Genomic DNA, 16849 nt, shown 5'->3' with positions numbered 1-16849 from the left:
AGGTTTTTATCTCTTGTTGGAATAAAGAAAATATTAATAATTATTTCACCTTTATTATATAAAAATATTTATAAGTTCTAATTATTAATTGAGATTAAAGAGATTTTCTAAATTTTAAATTTGTTTGGAGAGTATTTACGTTTTATTTAATTACTCGACAACTATTAAAGCCAATCAGATCAATTAACATGCAAATTAAAAACGAAACTTTGCTCTTTCTAATTAGCCTAATGATAGATTTGCTTTATGCATCATCCGTCCGTTAATTGCTTTGTTTATCAAAAAATATTTATTTTATGTACATTTGGTTGCATTATAATTTAAATTATTCATTTTCACTTATTGATATTTATCATATTAAACATTTACCCAATAAATAAAATTAGTACAAAAAAAAGCTTAAATTATTAAAATGAAAATATATCTGGCTCAGATGGAAATTACAATAAATTTGAAGAGGAAAAAATCGTAAAATCTACTATTTTCATCTGTTTATATAACTTATTAAGCTCGAAGCATTGAAGGTTTGTTGATAGACTCATAATTTATTAAGAAGAAATAATCTTCTGAATTTGTAGTAGATGCATATAAATTTCTTTTAATTCAAATTTGATATGTGTTGTTGGTGGCATACATCTAAGATTTTGAATGGTAAATTCTAATAAGTATTTTATATTTGATTTTCCAATATGTAATTTGATTTCTTCACACATATATGTTATTTAATAGAAAAGTAATAAAGAAGCTTCGCATCTTTGAGGAGCGCCCGCATAATTAGCACTTTGTATCACCAGCTGCAGTCACAAATCTGTTGGTAAAACTGTAGGCTTCGATGTTGGTTTTCGTCGGAGTGCGGGCAGTAGTAGGGAATTTGTCATCGAAGGAGAAGCACCGTGAGATGAGTGATAATCGAGGTTGTTGTGGTTAGTGTTTGTTTTAGTTAAATTATGGCATATCCGCACGATCCGCGCTACAACGAATGACAATACTCAAGGTAGTCAGTGAAAGACTTTCATCGAGTGAGGTGTCCCTAAGGACGAGGAGGAGTCCCAGAGGAAGATGATTGGGTGGAACGAGATTCCAGATAACGGACGCTTTGCTATAGGTGGGTAGTAGATGATACAATTTCTAACTTAAGTAACTTTAATAATAATAATAAAAAAAAAACTGAAAAGCAAACAGATTCGTAACCAAGGTGATCGCAAATGTACTTGTTGCGCCCTCGTTTGTTTATACCTCGCAGGTGCACCTGTTGTTGGTCTGAATGCGAAACACCACCCCCGCTTTTAATAAGGCAGTGAATACAGAAGCGGTGTTTCCTCCCTGCTCCGTTTTTTTTTTATGTTATCATGTGCGCCCCTCCCACTCGGCGTTTCCTCAAACCAATTCGAAATAAACGCACGGATCTCGTCTATCCAAGGAAAAAAAAAATATAAATACACAGAGCAATTGGAGAAGAAAATCATCGAGACATTCACTGGCCATGAATCATATGTCCTGAGCTTGAATCATAAGGTTAAACAATTCATTGCTGATGATAATGAGAAACTGCTATGACCCACAAGAAGATAGCTAATTATATTTTTCCTTCGGAAAGTCAATTGATATATCGCCTTGGGGTTTTTAGGTGCCAATGCTTCTTCGATCTAATTAATTTATAGGTCGTTCCTTGATAAAAAAACAACACAAGAACTTAATTTATTTATCAACAGTTCATGTGAATCGTCATCATTTCGATTATTTTCGGTTCCTTAATTCAACTATTTACAATCATTACGACTTTATAAATAATTGCTTATACTTTGCACTTGTCACTTATCGGTAGCAGATTAATAGCGCCTACTGTAATGAGACTTTAATTACGTAAATATGTGTAACTTTTTTTTTTCGCATCGTTTCCAATTGGACGTAATCATTTGTAATTTTGTATATAATTTTGTACACATTCCATAGATAATATGGTTTATCTGAAAAATAACAAAAAAAGTAAACGTTTAATTGAATTGTAAGGTAAATTACCTATTGTCAATTGTTTACATATCTGCGAATCACAAACTTACGGTAATTTAAAACCGAATTTGTTGTTTGTTATTTAATATTATGTTTTTTTTTTTCAATTTATGTACTAATTTCATCATAATTTAATAGTTTCCTTAAAACTTTCAATACAGAAAACATTTAATATGAACGTAAACATTTAATTTGTTTGCATATAGTTTAAATAACATTTTTCTTAAGATGTAGTTCTAAATATGTTTAAGAGGATCAAGATATAATTAGAACTATAAGAGGAACATTTTATATGAACACAAATAGTATTTGCCGTTGAGATTATTCCAATAGTACCGGAAAATACCGAGAATATTCAGGTTTTCGTGTCGAGGTCTGACATTCAAGATGTGCCTTAGCGACACCCCTCTACACAATGCAGCACTTGCGATAAGTAAGTTTTCTTAAGCTAACGGCTCTGTACTAGTCAAATAATCGAATCTTATCTGTAATAAACACGGTTATCACTTGCCAGACTAAGTCTTGCGTTTACAAGATGTACAGAATGTAATTGGCACTGCTAAAGGTTACTAATACCAAAAATAAATGCAAGAGTGGGACGATACTTCCCATTCGATTTTTACAAAAGAAACTTAGATTTGCAAAATTCGTGTCATTGCTAATAATAAACAACAATTCAAGTTTAAAATCGATTATGAGTAATAAGCATTTAGAGGTAATTTTATTAATGTCCGTTCCTCTTCAACTCATTTTTTTTTATATAACATATAAATACATTTCCCATACAATTGTACAATCACAGTCGAGTCACGCAGTAAACCGAATTTACCAATTCTTATCAAAATGAATTACTCATCGGCAACGAAAATGTTTCTATATAAAAAGGAAATATTTTATATTATTTTTAATTTCGGCTGACCAAAATATGTTATTTTACACAATTCAAAGTCGATTTATCTATGTAAAATGATGCGAATTATATGTTATTACTAGTTTCCGAAAATTTATGAAAATCCTTGATTTGTTATGACTATTTTTCTGAATCCCGTTTTGTGTTTGTAAGCGCGTCAAATGCGGTCGTATAAATAGCGCAGCTGCATTTTATTTATTTATTTATTTGTTTCTTCGTCATATATTTATTTTGTATATGTAAACGAGGCGAAAAGTGTGTTGTAGTATTTCCAGTTTCTCCGGGATGCAAAACGAAAATATGCGCGGAAATTGATCGTGAGAAAGGCTGGAAATATTTGTGTAGGTGCGCTTTCGCGCGTCCCGCATACGTAATTCAAAAATAAAAACGAGAATAGGGGGGACCACGTTCTCAAATAACAATAACCGTTTGTTGCCTTTACCAATTATTACAATTACACTGTGCGTTATGTATGCGAAACGAAATGAATCGATCGATATATATATGGAAGTTATGATCGAAGCGAAATTATGCAGAGATGTTACCGGAAATGCATGCATACAAATTTTTTTTTTTTGGCCAATTGAAGATGAACAAAGGCCGCATTGTTGCAAATCCCGATACGGAGGAGAATAGTTGCATAATTTAGTTTTTTTTTTGTCCGGATTTGCAATGCTAATTGCCGGAAAAAGCTGCATGTACACCGAATAATATCATCATCACCGCTGCTGCAATCGGGAGGGATTTCTTATCAATACACTCGAGGAAGTACGCTTATCAGGCGTAGCCATAGAGAGTCCTGACGTACTTCGTTCGGTGCGAATTGAATAATTTTAATAATTAAGTTTTGTTTGCAGCTCTTCATTAGCTGCAATTATCTCGGGGTTAATTAACTCGAACCGGACCGATGATGAATCATTGCGTGCGTTACTGAAATTGGGTCTAAGACAATCCAACCACCTATTTATATAATATATATATTTACGTCTATGCAGTATTTTCGGGATTCGGTGATGGTGTTTACTTCTATCTCATCATCACAGATACTTGGCGATATCAGTAAATAAATATTGGTCGGCCCATTGGGTAAACAGGCCCGGCCTCTTAAAATTAGCCTGGAACTGTGGAAAAAAGGAAACAAAGTAGGAAAAAAAAAAGGGGTCGACCGACGGTCGGCCACTGGGGAACAAACACATAAATAATTTAAACATCCTCTTTACATGCCGCTGATGTTCATGATGATGATGATGATCATCGCGATGTTTCCCGGCCGCACGCAATTAGTGAATATAATTACGCCTGGTTACATAACGCGAGCGGCGAAACGACGCTTTTGCGTGGTCCACTATTATGTCATGTAGAGAGGAACAACATGAAATAATAACAAAAAAAACAAGTATTAATAATGCATAAAAGTTCCGAAAATATATGATTTCATTATTATTTTCTGCTTTCGCTAGGTATTTCGCCAAAAACAACGCCCACCTAATTACCATTATGGTCTTCGTTTGCATACCAAGCTTACCGTTCACGGTTAACTGTGTTTTCGATTCAAGAATATACGCATATTCTTTCCATTGGTTGTATCGAATTTCTGCGAGATTCAACAAAAAACAAATATATGTTGCGTATTGCATTTCATCAAATCTTATAAAATTCCCATAAGTTTTCCATTGTTTGCTTATATTTTTTTTTATTCGAAGGATTTACAAGACCGCAGTAATTACTTACTAAACGCGCTTATTACATGACACTCGGGAATTTCGCTCGTTCGCAATTTTATTAATGGACAAACACGGTCAATGTTCTACTGAATTACATTTTCACATAACACTTATATTTATTATGGTTTAATTGCAACAATTATATAAATAAATGCAATAAAAACCACATTTACGTTTTATTTATTCTTTTTCTAAAATTATTACAAATAATCCCACGTTGTATATTTTTTAACAATGTGTTTGCATTGAAAAGAAGGTAAATCAAAAATAAAGGAAAGAACGCTTCTAGGTATGAACTGGTGGTATTTTTTGTGTTGTACGAGTATTGTGAATGGACACGTCTTGGGTTTTATTGTCCCTACAATAAATTTAAGGGTTTTCGACTTTTAAGAATTTAACTGTAATATGCTTTTTTTTCTTTTCTTGTAGTAATATACACGTTCAAGTCGGAGGACGATGCGAAGTTGAATGTGAACGTGGGCGAGTCACTCCATCTGCTGCAAGAGGAAAGCGACTGGTATTATGGATACAACATACGGCAGACCTGTAGCAAGGGCATCATCCCAAAGAACTACGTCAAAGTCTTGGGATGCAAGATCGATCAGACGGATCCGACGACAAATTTCCAATTCGTCGATCAATTGCCCATCGTGCAGGAAATCACGCAAGTCCTCAGGGAATGGAGCACGTTGTGGAAGAATCTGTATATTGTATGAAGATTTAATAATGAGATGATGAGACGATGTGATAATAACTATTGCAATTTCAGACGAATCGAGCGCACTTCGAGACGATAAAGTCTTCCATCTACGAATTGATAAACTACCGTAGTCAAATAACGAGCGGTACATTACCGGTGGACGAGCTGAAGAAGGTGACCAGAGAGGTTTGCGAAAAGATCGCGACTGTGAACAGAACGTTACAATTAGATTTAGTTGTTAGGGACAAAGATGGCAATATTATTAATCCGGACGAGACGAGTACGATACAACTGTATCGGTACCACAAGAACGCCGCGGATTCAATTAGCGAACCTAAGGTATTTGTTACGGTATTTCTGCAGTAGAATAAGGTTATTAAATAATAGTTTGTTACGTAGACTGAGCCCAAAGAGCACACGGTTTCGGTGATACAGCAATACTCGCACATATTCATAGTGTCAGTGAAAAACTTCACCTGCAAAGTGTCCGAGGATTCCGAGCTTCTCATGTTCTTGTACGATATGAAGGAGAACAAAGCGATCACGGAAAACTATATTGTACATTGGTCCAAGGAAGGACTCATGAAGGAAATTGACAGGATGAATAATCTGCGCGTAATGTTCACTGTAAGTAGATAATTTTTATTCCTTCTTAACTTATTTAATAATTGTGATATTCTATGTAGGATTTGGGTAAAAAAGATTTGGAACGTGAGAAGATTTATTTAGTGTGCTATGCTGTGCGGGTTGGTGTGCTAGAGAACAAAGATACTGTAGATCACTCCAGGAGAAGTTCAACTGCTAGTCTATTAAAAAAGGAAAAACTGGAGGGAATGCGACGACCGTTAGGTGTTGCCGCGAAAGATGTGACTATTTTCTTAAACGGCAAATTCGACGCCGATCTTGAGCAGGAATTTTCAGTGCCATTTTACAAGTAACTAATTAACGCTCCTTTACATATTAAGCTCTAATATATTGTTTGAAATTTTCAAGTTGCGATAAAGATAATCTCGAACAAACTTTGAGGAAAATTACGAATAAGGAGGATGGTAAAAGCGATAATAAGAATCAATCGTTGTTTATAAGCATGAAACTATTACACGGAGATCTGAAACAGGTAAGAGGATGTCCCAGTTACTATTAGTTTTGTAATCTATAGTAATGAATTTCTTTTGGATTAGGTCAGAGAGGAAAATCCGCATTTGGTTCTAGGCAATGTGGCGATAGCCAGGAAAATGGGATTTCCTGAAGTCATCCTGCCAGGGGACGTGCGTAACGATTTGTATTTGACTCTGCTTTGCGGTGAGTTCCCGAAAGGAAATAAAACGAGCGATAAGAACGTCGAAGTCATCGTCAAAGTGTGCAACAAAAAAGGCGAAACTATACCAGTAATTATAACTGAAATATCATTATGAATAATTGCTGATTTAATTTAATTGTAATTTGTTTCCTTAGAACGTGATCTTCAAAGGTGGAGGAGTACCGTCGTCCAGCGAATACCATTCAGTTATTTACTATCACGAGGATAAACCGCAATGGCACGAAACTCTGAAGGTGGCAATTCCAATAGAGGAATTCAAGCAGTCTCACATCAAGTTCTTCTTCAAACATCGGTCTTCCAACGAGGTGAAGGACAAGAGCGAGAAATACTTTGCCATGTCTTTCGTGAAGCTTCTGCAGATGGATGGAACGACGCTTAAGGATTCAAACCATAATCTATTGGTGTATAAGATGGATCATAAGAAATTCGATGATAACAGCATCGATTATTTGGATCTGGCTTCAACGCAAGAAGAAACTGCGATGTGTCCGAAACAAGTCAACGGATTAATGTTGAGCACGAAAGATAGCTTTACTATTTCGAGTAATATTTGCTCAACTAAACTGACGCAAAATGGTACAATATTCAGCAGGAAAATTTAAACTTATAATAATATTAAATTTGATGATTTCAGTTAACCTTTTGGGATTGTTGAATTGGGCGGCGCAGAAGGAATCGTTGAACGATTCTTTGGATAAACTGAAAGCCGTCGATGGTGATGAGATCGTGAAATTTCTTCAGGACATTCTCGACACGCTTTTCGGAGTGTTGATGGAGAACGCGCAGACTACGACGTACGACGAAAAGGTGTTCAACTGCCTTCTGCACGTTATCAACATCATAAACACTGATTGGAAATACCAACATTTCGTTCCTGTTTTGGACCTGTATATTAAAGAGAGCTTTTCGGCGACTTTGGCTTACAAAAAGTTGATCAAAGTGCTTCACGATTTAATCATTGATCCTCAGGAAGATACACAGCTGGTCTTCCGCACGATGAAGAGCATGCAGTATATAATGAGGTTTGTGGCCAGATCGAGGTTGCTGTACTTGGAGTTGAACAAAGACGGGAGCTTCGATGAGGTCCAGGATCAGCAGGAGTTTAACGACAGTATGCAGGCATTGCTCAACAGCATCGTCAAGCTGTGCAAATCTTCCGAGCAACTGTTGAGAGAGCAAGGCGCCTGCTTGAAATATCTTCCGAACACGATACCGGACATCCTGCTGATCTTCGATAAAATCGAACTTAGGTAAGCTTTCTTAAGTATAGTAATTTCACTAGTAATTGTTGTTTCTAGTCGAACGTTAGGTATACTCCTGGAAGAGATGCCGATGAACCGATTGACCAAACAGAAGATAATGACGATGAACGAGATAGTTCACAGTAAACTATTTTGCTACAAGGAATGTCGGAAGATACTCCTGCCGATCTTCACCAAGCAAATAAAAACGCTCTTCGAGCAGAACGAGGAGGTAAGTCAGCATCACTCTTACAATTTACACTATTTTTTAATTATAAATTTAATTAGCACTGCACATGAATATATTCAATTGAATTACATATCGTTAAATCGTTATCTTTCTATGCTATTCGCTTCTGTACAAAAATTTGTGTTGTTTGTTCAAAATCGTTAAATTCACATATAATTCAAACCAAGAAAGGATTAATTGGTTTCCAATTTTTTCTTTTTCGTTTGAATTAACTATATATGTATAAAGGCATGTAAATGCTCAGAAAATCTGTATATAATTTCACGCATAATTTCAAATAATAATAATAATTCGTTCTGAAGACAAAAAAAAAAATCTTATTTTTGTATTTTAGAAACGAAATATTATTACTAATTTTTGTTATTGTATCTTCACCGAAACGGATAAAATCTTGTTTATTTCACTCGTCTTGTGTTTGTTGTTGTTGTTTTTTTATGTGTATATATCTTAATTCCATTGTCTATATATTTATTTATGTGTTCTTCCTCCTGTGCACAGAGTTATCTTGGCCACACGAAAACAAATCACCACATTATTATAAATTAACGTCTTGCGTATGTATCTCCGTATGGTTGCTCACCTCTTGATTTTTATTTTCTTTTCACCGAAGACGTTTTACATTAATTACAGTACATCTTAGTTGATCATTTTTTTTCTTCATTCAAATGTAAAGCGTCTTCAATAAATGTTATTCGTTCTGTGTTCTTGTTGGCATGCCGCATGTACAAAAGTTTCAATTTATTTATATTTTTATATATATATAGTGCATGTGCTAGATTTAGTTTGAACATAGTTGTTTTTATTTATTTATTTATTTTATTGTTATGATTATTGTTTGCAGAGGTATTTTAGTATTCCAGTAAGTATGGATTATTTTGGAAACAAAATTATTAAATGTGTCCATGTAACTACTTATTTCATGTACTTTCTTTCGGTTGTCCAGTGAATGGAATTACCGGAAATTTATGTTTTTACATCTGTATTTGTTCTCCTAATCTCAATTGATTAGAATTGGACAAAATATCTACATGTTTCTTCGTATTTTTTTTTAATATAATATCCAACTAATTCAGGTTATATTTATATTTTTAAATATTTCATTTTGGAATCGGACATTTAATATTTTCTTTCTCTAATAATTTCCGTTGTTTTTTTGGTGTTTCAAAACCAATGATTTCAGTTAACTCACTTTCAATTCAAAGTAAACTTAAGTCATTGGTTCAGTTAAGATGCGTTTACATGTTTTTTTCTTCTTCAAAATTACATATAAATATGCCATATTTACTTTGTACTAATATTGGCAAATTTCGTATAACTACAGCATTTTTAAATGATTTTTTAAGACGCACGTATTTTTAAGCCCTTTTCTTTATGAAAAAAGGTACGTAGTTTTATTGTCTGAAAAGAACATGTGCACCTATCTTTTTTTTTAAGTACAGGTAGTTCCGGTTTTGCGAATTCCAAATCCGGATTAAAATAACGACTGAAATGAGTCAATTTCTAAAGGAGGAACTACCTGTATATAAAAAATGTTGTTGTTAATTGATTTTATTTAAAATTTGTTATTAATCCTAAAAAACTTATTGGAATTCTCGCTGAGATAGAGAGGCCCGATTTTATTTCATTTTGAGTTGTTACTAATATTGGTGTTAGCAGTATCATAATATTATTATTTTTTTTTTGTAACTTACTTTTTGTGTTCATGAGATGTAATGCGAATTTTTTTGGGGGTTTTGCCGTATGATATTATAGGGTGTTGTGAGTGGGATGCCGACGAACCGTCGCATAAACAAACATAATGTGGCCAAGGTGGCTCGAGTGCTTGGAGAAACGAAACAGTGCATTAATCAACACACGGGATATTCCGAAGAGGTGAACTACAATTTCATTAGCGAGGTTATTTACTAACAGCATGGTTTTTATTACCTTTTTTTATTATTTTTTTTTTCTATCATTCATCTTCTCATTACCACTGAGTGAAGAAATGACAAGAAATCGTTACAAATTTTACCTACAAAATTGTCTTAGTTCACAGAATCAATTGAAAACAGTAGTTATCACATATCACGATTTCATCCACTACAAGATACTCTAATAGTTTTCAAAAGAAACTTTAGAGATTTCTTATTTTTATTAATAAATCTGAAAAATAATAATTGAGAGGCTAAGCTTTATAAATTAATTAGTTAATTAATAAAGCTTAATTATTTTCAATTAAAATTTCATTTAAAACAATATATTTTTGTTATTTCTTCATTCTCTATAAATTTATTTAAGATATGTATTTCGAACACAGAACAAAGAAGAAAAAAAATCAATATTCGAAGTATGAATTCAATTATTATTTAATCGACACATATTTTTTTTTCCATATCACGAAATTATTAATTTGACGCTTAGTACTAATTATTCCGACGTATTTTGGCTTCTATTAAAACCATAATAGCTTCTAAATTAAGCTAATTAACTTAATTTTGATTGAACATCTACAGTGAGTAAAAATAAATAACTTTAGATTTTATACGCTTTCATATAATTTTTCCTTTTAAAATTATTATTCTCTTTTGAAAAAATAATAGATTTTCTATGCTGTACATACTTTAGCATATATGGAAATACAACATTTAATTTTTATTGCTTTCATTCGCTCATTAAATTAGTCTAAAGAAGATTTTGCAAACTTTGTATATTTTTTTTTAATTGATTTATTCCATTTTGGTCGTAAGGATTTTATTTAAATCTTGTTTTTTTTTTATATTGCAAAGTTTGTAAAGTTCTTTTAGAAACTGCAATTGGTTGAGTAATTAAATAACTTTCATGGAAACACTTTATTTGCAAACATTTAGATGGAGCTTTGCATTAAAATAATGGACGATATTTTGGATCTGCTGTTCCGCGACAGACGGCAGTCGTACGACGAGAACAACATGCTGGGATACCAAACGGATGAGAGCATCGGTGAGATCATACGTACGAATCTACGTACGATCAGTCAAAGCTACATAAAAATGGACAAGGAGAATCCATTTGCTGTAATAATACCAACATTTCCGTTCGATTCTTCTGAAGGCTTTAACGTTGTCGCTTTTTACAGAAAAACCTAGTCGCTATCATGATCGATATATTCCGGCAGATGCAGGATAATCATTACTCAAATTACATAAACGCATTTGGAACCAGTACGGACATCCTCGACTTCCTCATGGAGATCCTTATGATCTTCAAGGAGCTAGTCAATCTGTCGATCTTCCCGCAGGACTGGTGCGAGATGATTATGCTGCAGAATTCTGTGATACTGAAAGCGTTGCGCTATTTCTCGTACACGATTCGAGATAAGTTCTTTGAAAAGTTCGAGCAGCAAGCGTGGAGCAACTTCTTCCATTGCGCCATTGCCTTCATGACGCAACCTTCGTTGCAATTAGAATCTTTCACCTGCGATAAGAGGAGTCGTATTATTAAAAGGTACAAGGATATGAGACGCGAGATGGGCTTCGAGATCAGATCCATGTGGTTCAATTTGGGTCAGTACAAAAGGAAATTTGTGCCCGGTTTAGTTGAGAACATCCTCGAAATGACGCTTCTACCAGAAGTGGAATTGCGAAAAGCGAGCATACCCATATTCTTCGATATGATGCAATGCGAGTATTACTCATCATCAGTGGAATTTGAGAGCTTCGGGGATACCATCAGAAATTCTAAGAACGTTAAAGGAAACTTTGATGAATTCGAAAACGAGATTATAGCCAAGCTGGATGCGCTCTTCGAAGGTGGTCGTGGCGATGAGAACTACAAGTTACTCTTCCAAGAGATTATGTACGACCACTGCTCTCAGCATGCATCGCTCAATGAAAGAGGTGTAATTTTCGTAACTGTAGTCACCAGTTTGATGGAGAGACTGCTCCAGTATCGTAACATCATCGACGATGAAAACAAGGAGAACCGGATGATCTGCATCGTGAATTTGCTGGATTTCTATTCCGAGATCAACAGGAAAGAAATGTATATCCGTTACGTGCACAAGTTGTACGATCTGCATTTGCAATGCGACAATTTCACTGAAGCTGCGTACACCTTGGAGCTGCACTCGAATTTATTGAACTGGTCCAATGAGATTTTGCCGCCTTTGCTTAAGAGCAGCAAACATCGAGATGCCCAAACGCACAGGCAATTGAAGGAATTGCTTTACTATAAAATCATCGACAATTATAACAAGGGAAAGGTACGTATTTTAATTTATTAGTTTGTTTGGATCTAAACAATGATTTGAATTTAGATGTGGGAATGTGCTTTGGAGAAGTGTAAAGAGTTGGGTAATCAATACGAAGAGGAGACCTTTGATTACGATCGGTTGCACGAATTGCACAATCGCATGGCTCTTTACTACGATAACATAATGAAGCAAGTTCGACCGAAGCCGGAATACTTTCGCGTTGCCTATTACGGTTACGGATTCCCGAAATTCCTGCAGAACAAGGTGTTCGTCTACAGAGGGAAATCGTACGAGAGGTTAGGCGATTTCAGCTCGAGGATAATGAACGAATTTCCGAAGGCGGAGCTGCTCACTAAGCTCACGCCGCCTTCAGATGATATTAAAAATTCCAAAGATCAATGTGCGTAATCTCTGCACTTAGTATTTATTTCGATATACTTATATAACATGTTTTTATAGATCTTCAGATTAACAGCGTGAAGCCCATGATGGAGTTGAACGATAGATTCCAAGGAAAGGTCGTCTCGGATCAAATCATTCAGTTCTATCAAGTGAATCACGTCGATAAATTCCAATACTCCAGGAGGTTCAAAAGGAAAGATCCTCTAATCGAAAATGACAACGAGTTTGCGACCATGTGGTTGGAGAGGACGGTTCTGGTGACCGAACACTCGTTACCTCACATTCTCAGTTGGTTTCCCGTGAAGAGCCTCGAGACGTACGAAATCTCACCGTTGACGAATGCCATCGAGACGATGGAGAAAGCCAACCAGGATCTGAGGGCTCTCTTCGTGCAGTACAATTGCGAGAAACAGGCGCAGGTGAATCCTTTGAGTTTGAAGCTAAAAGGAATCCTGGATCCGGCCGTGATGGGCGGCATTAAGAATTACGAGAACACCTTCTTCACAGAGGAGTATGAGAATGTGCATCCGGAGGATTCCGAGCAGTTGGAGAAACTCAAGGATTTGATTGCTGATCAGGTGCCAATATTGGAGTTGTGCGTCGAAGTGCACAAATTCCATGCACCGAAGATGTTGCATCCGTTGCAAGGACTTCTTGAAACGCGCATGGCCGTTATGAGAGAAGAAATCCGACAGAAGTACGGTGCAAGGGTAAGTGAAACAATATATTTAGTAATTAATCAACATAATTTATTATCAGATATAATTGTTAGTTCTAACAAATTTTGCAATTGATTTTTTATTACAGACATGCAACGATTTAAAGTTGGAAATCAGTCCGGAATCCTTCCGAAGACATCCGAGCGACATCGACGACATTAGGTCTTCCGAGATACCAATCGAGTAAGTGATAATATTTAAAAAATCTCAACTAATTTGTAAATTAGATAATGTTTTTATCAGATCGAGGATTTATAGTTGATGTACGGAAATCCATTAAGTGTCGTAATTAATGCTTGCATTTGTGTTAATATTTTTTTTTATTACTTACAATTTGTTTGGAGAGTGTTTGGTCTTGGTGTTTCATTATTTTCATTAGATTTATATTTAAGAGAATGGGTTTAGTGGAGCAGACAGGGCTGCGAGAAACGTTTAATGCAACATGCATTTCTATTTCAAATATTTTAATTGAAAGAGAGACCATTAATTTACGAAAGAACAAACAAAACAACAATTAATGGTGTTTATTTGTATTTACATATTTTTTTTTGTTTTTGCTTTATTCTTCAGTAGTAATAACGTGACTAGAAGTCGCGTGTCAAGCTTAACGAGATCGCAAGTAACTTCGTTTAAAAATCTGACGTTAAATTTAACGTCTCCGTCTCAGTATAACGCCAGGTTCGTATCCTTTTTGGAAATTTTTCTTTTTTATCTATTTTTTTTGTTAAATTGAGTGCTTAGAAGTTTCGTTTTGAACGGCTTGGCTATATGATTTGTTTGAAGCTTGTCCCCCCAATTTGTACAATAGATTCCCAGTATTTTTTTTTACATTTCTTGAAATTGTTTTTGGCTTACGCACGAGGCATTGCCGATCCACAAAAAAATTCTTACTAACTTATATATGTTAACGTTTTGTTTTTGCAGACGGTCGTCACAAAATGGACTCACACTCATCCGCACTCCTATAATTAGACATAACACCATTGACTAACCCTTTTTTTTTCAATGTACACGATAACAATGAGCCATTTAGTTAATTAGTTTAGGATTAAAAACACACGCATTATTAATATTCATAAGTTTAAGTTATTAAGGTTACGTATTAATATTATTTGTTCGTGGGGGACTGGTTTAATTTAACTTTTAGTGACTAACTAATGCAATAAATCGACCAAAAAGAAGGAGTTCGCCCCCCCCAACGTTCGCTTCATGTATTGTTTTCAACATTCCCTGTGAATTATTTTGTCTGTGTAGCAAATTATCATCACCCGGCACGAAGAGCCTTTTGCTCTCGCCGTCGCGAAGCCTCTCTCATTCTCCGACCATTAAGAAAAGCAAATCGCAGAAGGATAAACGGAGGTCCAGTAAAACGGACTCCATCACGAGTACTGGTAATGCCCAATGGTACATGGCTTCACCTGAAGCCGATAACACCGTCACCAACAACATCTCGAACGGCGGTACTCCGGTCATCGAACTTCGGCAAGAGGTAAGCACCATCTCCAATCCAAGTAAAACCTATCCGTACTTTAAAAATTAATACTTCAGTTGACCTCCAAGCGACCGTTACGTTCGGAAGTGGAGAAAGAGAAAAGACTGAGCAGACCGTCGAGCGGCCAATACTCTTCCAGACCATCCAGCTTATCGCTGACCATGAGAGCTGCGAGCAGCTCGGGGACGAGCAGCAACCGAGATTCCATAGGTAAAATAATACCTGTTCAACCATCAACAAGATTAGAAACAATAATGCTTATCTTTAGGAACGACAGATTCTAGCGTCAGCGAAGAGGATCTACCACCTCCGCTTCCTATGAAACTCCGCGAATCCGAATCCAATTTCAACAACATCAACGTACTATCATCGAACGTCACGCAAACGATCAACGAGCTCAACAGCGTGATGTACGCGAAGAATCTGCTGCACATCGCCGAAAAGGAGAACGGTGCTAAACCGCCGACGCCTCCGCCGAAACCGCCGAAGAAAAAGAAGGCATGATCATCATCTCTTACCAAAATTTACAATTATGCTTACTCTGTCCGTAAGCATCGTATGTACCTTATTAACCTGTTTGATGTCGCAGAGTGCTAAATTTCGGATTTTAGGTGATATTTTTTTTATTAAGTTACCGCAAGTGCCATGTCATTGTAATTACTATATTAGATATAGAGAGTATTATATGTAATATTGATGTTCTTATTTTGATACATGGTAAACATTTTATCGAGTGCAATTGTAACGTTTTTAACACACACACACACATTTATATTAAGCACACGAAAGAACGCAATATTTTTTTTTTATTAATATTGTATATTTGTATAGACTTTTTATTCATATTTGTAACCAAAGAATGTATTTTATAATATTATGTTTTATGTAAAAACGCAAATTGATTTTATTTCATAATTGCCAATTTTATCCCTTCTTCACTAAACTATTAGTACACAAAAAGTAAACTAATTATTTTGATTATTATTTATTATTATCTAATAATTTTGAAGCCGTTTCTTAATAAGGACAAAACATAGCACAATTATAAAAAAGGAAACCTGATGATGTCGCAGTCATCAAATGCAACAAAAGTTACGTAAAAACTAGTCGGGTCTTATCGAAACAGCGATTTTTAAGAAAATTATATTCACTTTTTTTCCAATTTCAGGCGACTCGACGACAGCACGAAGATGCCAATAGTTGATGTGGTTGATGATACAATTATCTCGCCAAATTGAATTGAGAATGATATTAAAATGCTTAATTTTGATAACTTATAGTAGATGTACTGACCAAACTACATTGCCGGCAGTTAGCTCATTGGAAAGGCTTTAGTTTTCTGTAGATCAACATTCATGTTCAACATTCTTCTAGAAACAAGTGCTTACGAAGATACAGGCCATTTTTGAAAACGTTGTTTTCATAACTGTCTAATACAAAAGTTTGATAATTAATTGTGACGAAGATATGGTACCTGCAAAGATGCATTTAAGCATATTTTAATCTATGTATATTCAAGATCAACATACATGTCCAACATTCATCTTGCAGCGCGTGTATACAAAAATACAGACTATTTTCGAAGACGTTATTTTTCCATGTGTCATTTGTGAAAAGCCAACGTTTGTTAATTAATTGTGAAGACGCCATTGCAGTTACAAACGTATATGTACGCTCATTTTAATCTGTGTATATTCAAGATCAACATCCATGACTAACATTCTTCTGGGAGCTGGTGTATACGAAAATGCATGCCATTTTCGAAGACGTTATTTTCCCAACTTATTTGTGAAATACCAAAGTTTGTTAATCAATTATGAAGACACCATTGCAGATACAAATTAATATTGGAGCCCATTTTAATCCATGT

The 16849-nt window shown here is 35.1% G+C and overlaps 1 protein-coding gene across 9 annotated transcripts; it reads left to right on the top strand.

Annotated features, from left to right (window-relative positions):
- The first annotated feature begins 871 nt into the window (after nucleotides 1–871).
- On the top strand, nucleotides 872–15769 carry LOC108566789 (dedicator of cytokinesis protein 1). 9 transcript variants are annotated; one of them, XM_017926847.1, is made up of 20 exons: nucleotides 872–1105; nucleotides 5074–5354; nucleotides 5414–5683; nucleotides 5744–5971; nucleotides 6031–6278; nucleotides 6338–6461; nucleotides 6526–6732; nucleotides 6800–7241; nucleotides 7300–7915; nucleotides 7964–8138; nucleotides 9909–10028; nucleotides 11003–11188; nucleotides 11251–12375; nucleotides 12430–12766; nucleotides 12826–13478; nucleotides 13576–13670; nucleotides 14058–14165; nucleotides 14742–14976; nucleotides 15036–15189; nucleotides 15248–15769. In XM_017926847.1, exons 1-20 carry the CDS (start codon nucleotides 1060–1062, stop codon nucleotides 15481–15483), a joined length of 5886 nt encoding a protein of 1961 aa, XP_017782336.1. In that variant the 5' UTR covers nucleotides 872–1059; the 3' UTR covers nucleotides 15484–15769. The 9 variants fall into 9 exon arrangements, with proteins under 9 accessions (XP_017782336.1, XP_017782333.1, XP_017782335.1 ...); XM_017926844.1 differs by having other exon boundaries at nucleotides 9909–10052; nucleotides 14061–14165; XM_017926846.1 differs by having other exon boundaries at nucleotides 9909–10052; nucleotides 15048–15189.
- Nucleotides 15770–16849: the final 1080 nt, after the last annotated feature.

The sequence above is a fragment of the Nicrophorus vespilloides genome, unplaced genomic scaffold (genome assembly GCF_001412225.1).
Source record: "Nicrophorus vespilloides isolate i.1.1-1 unplaced genomic scaffold, Nicve_v1.0, whole genome shotgun sequence".
NCBI lineage: Eukaryota > Metazoa > Arthropoda > Insecta > Coleoptera > Silphidae > Nicrophorus > Nicrophorus vespilloides.
This window is presented reverse-complemented; position numbering and strand designations above follow the sequence as displayed.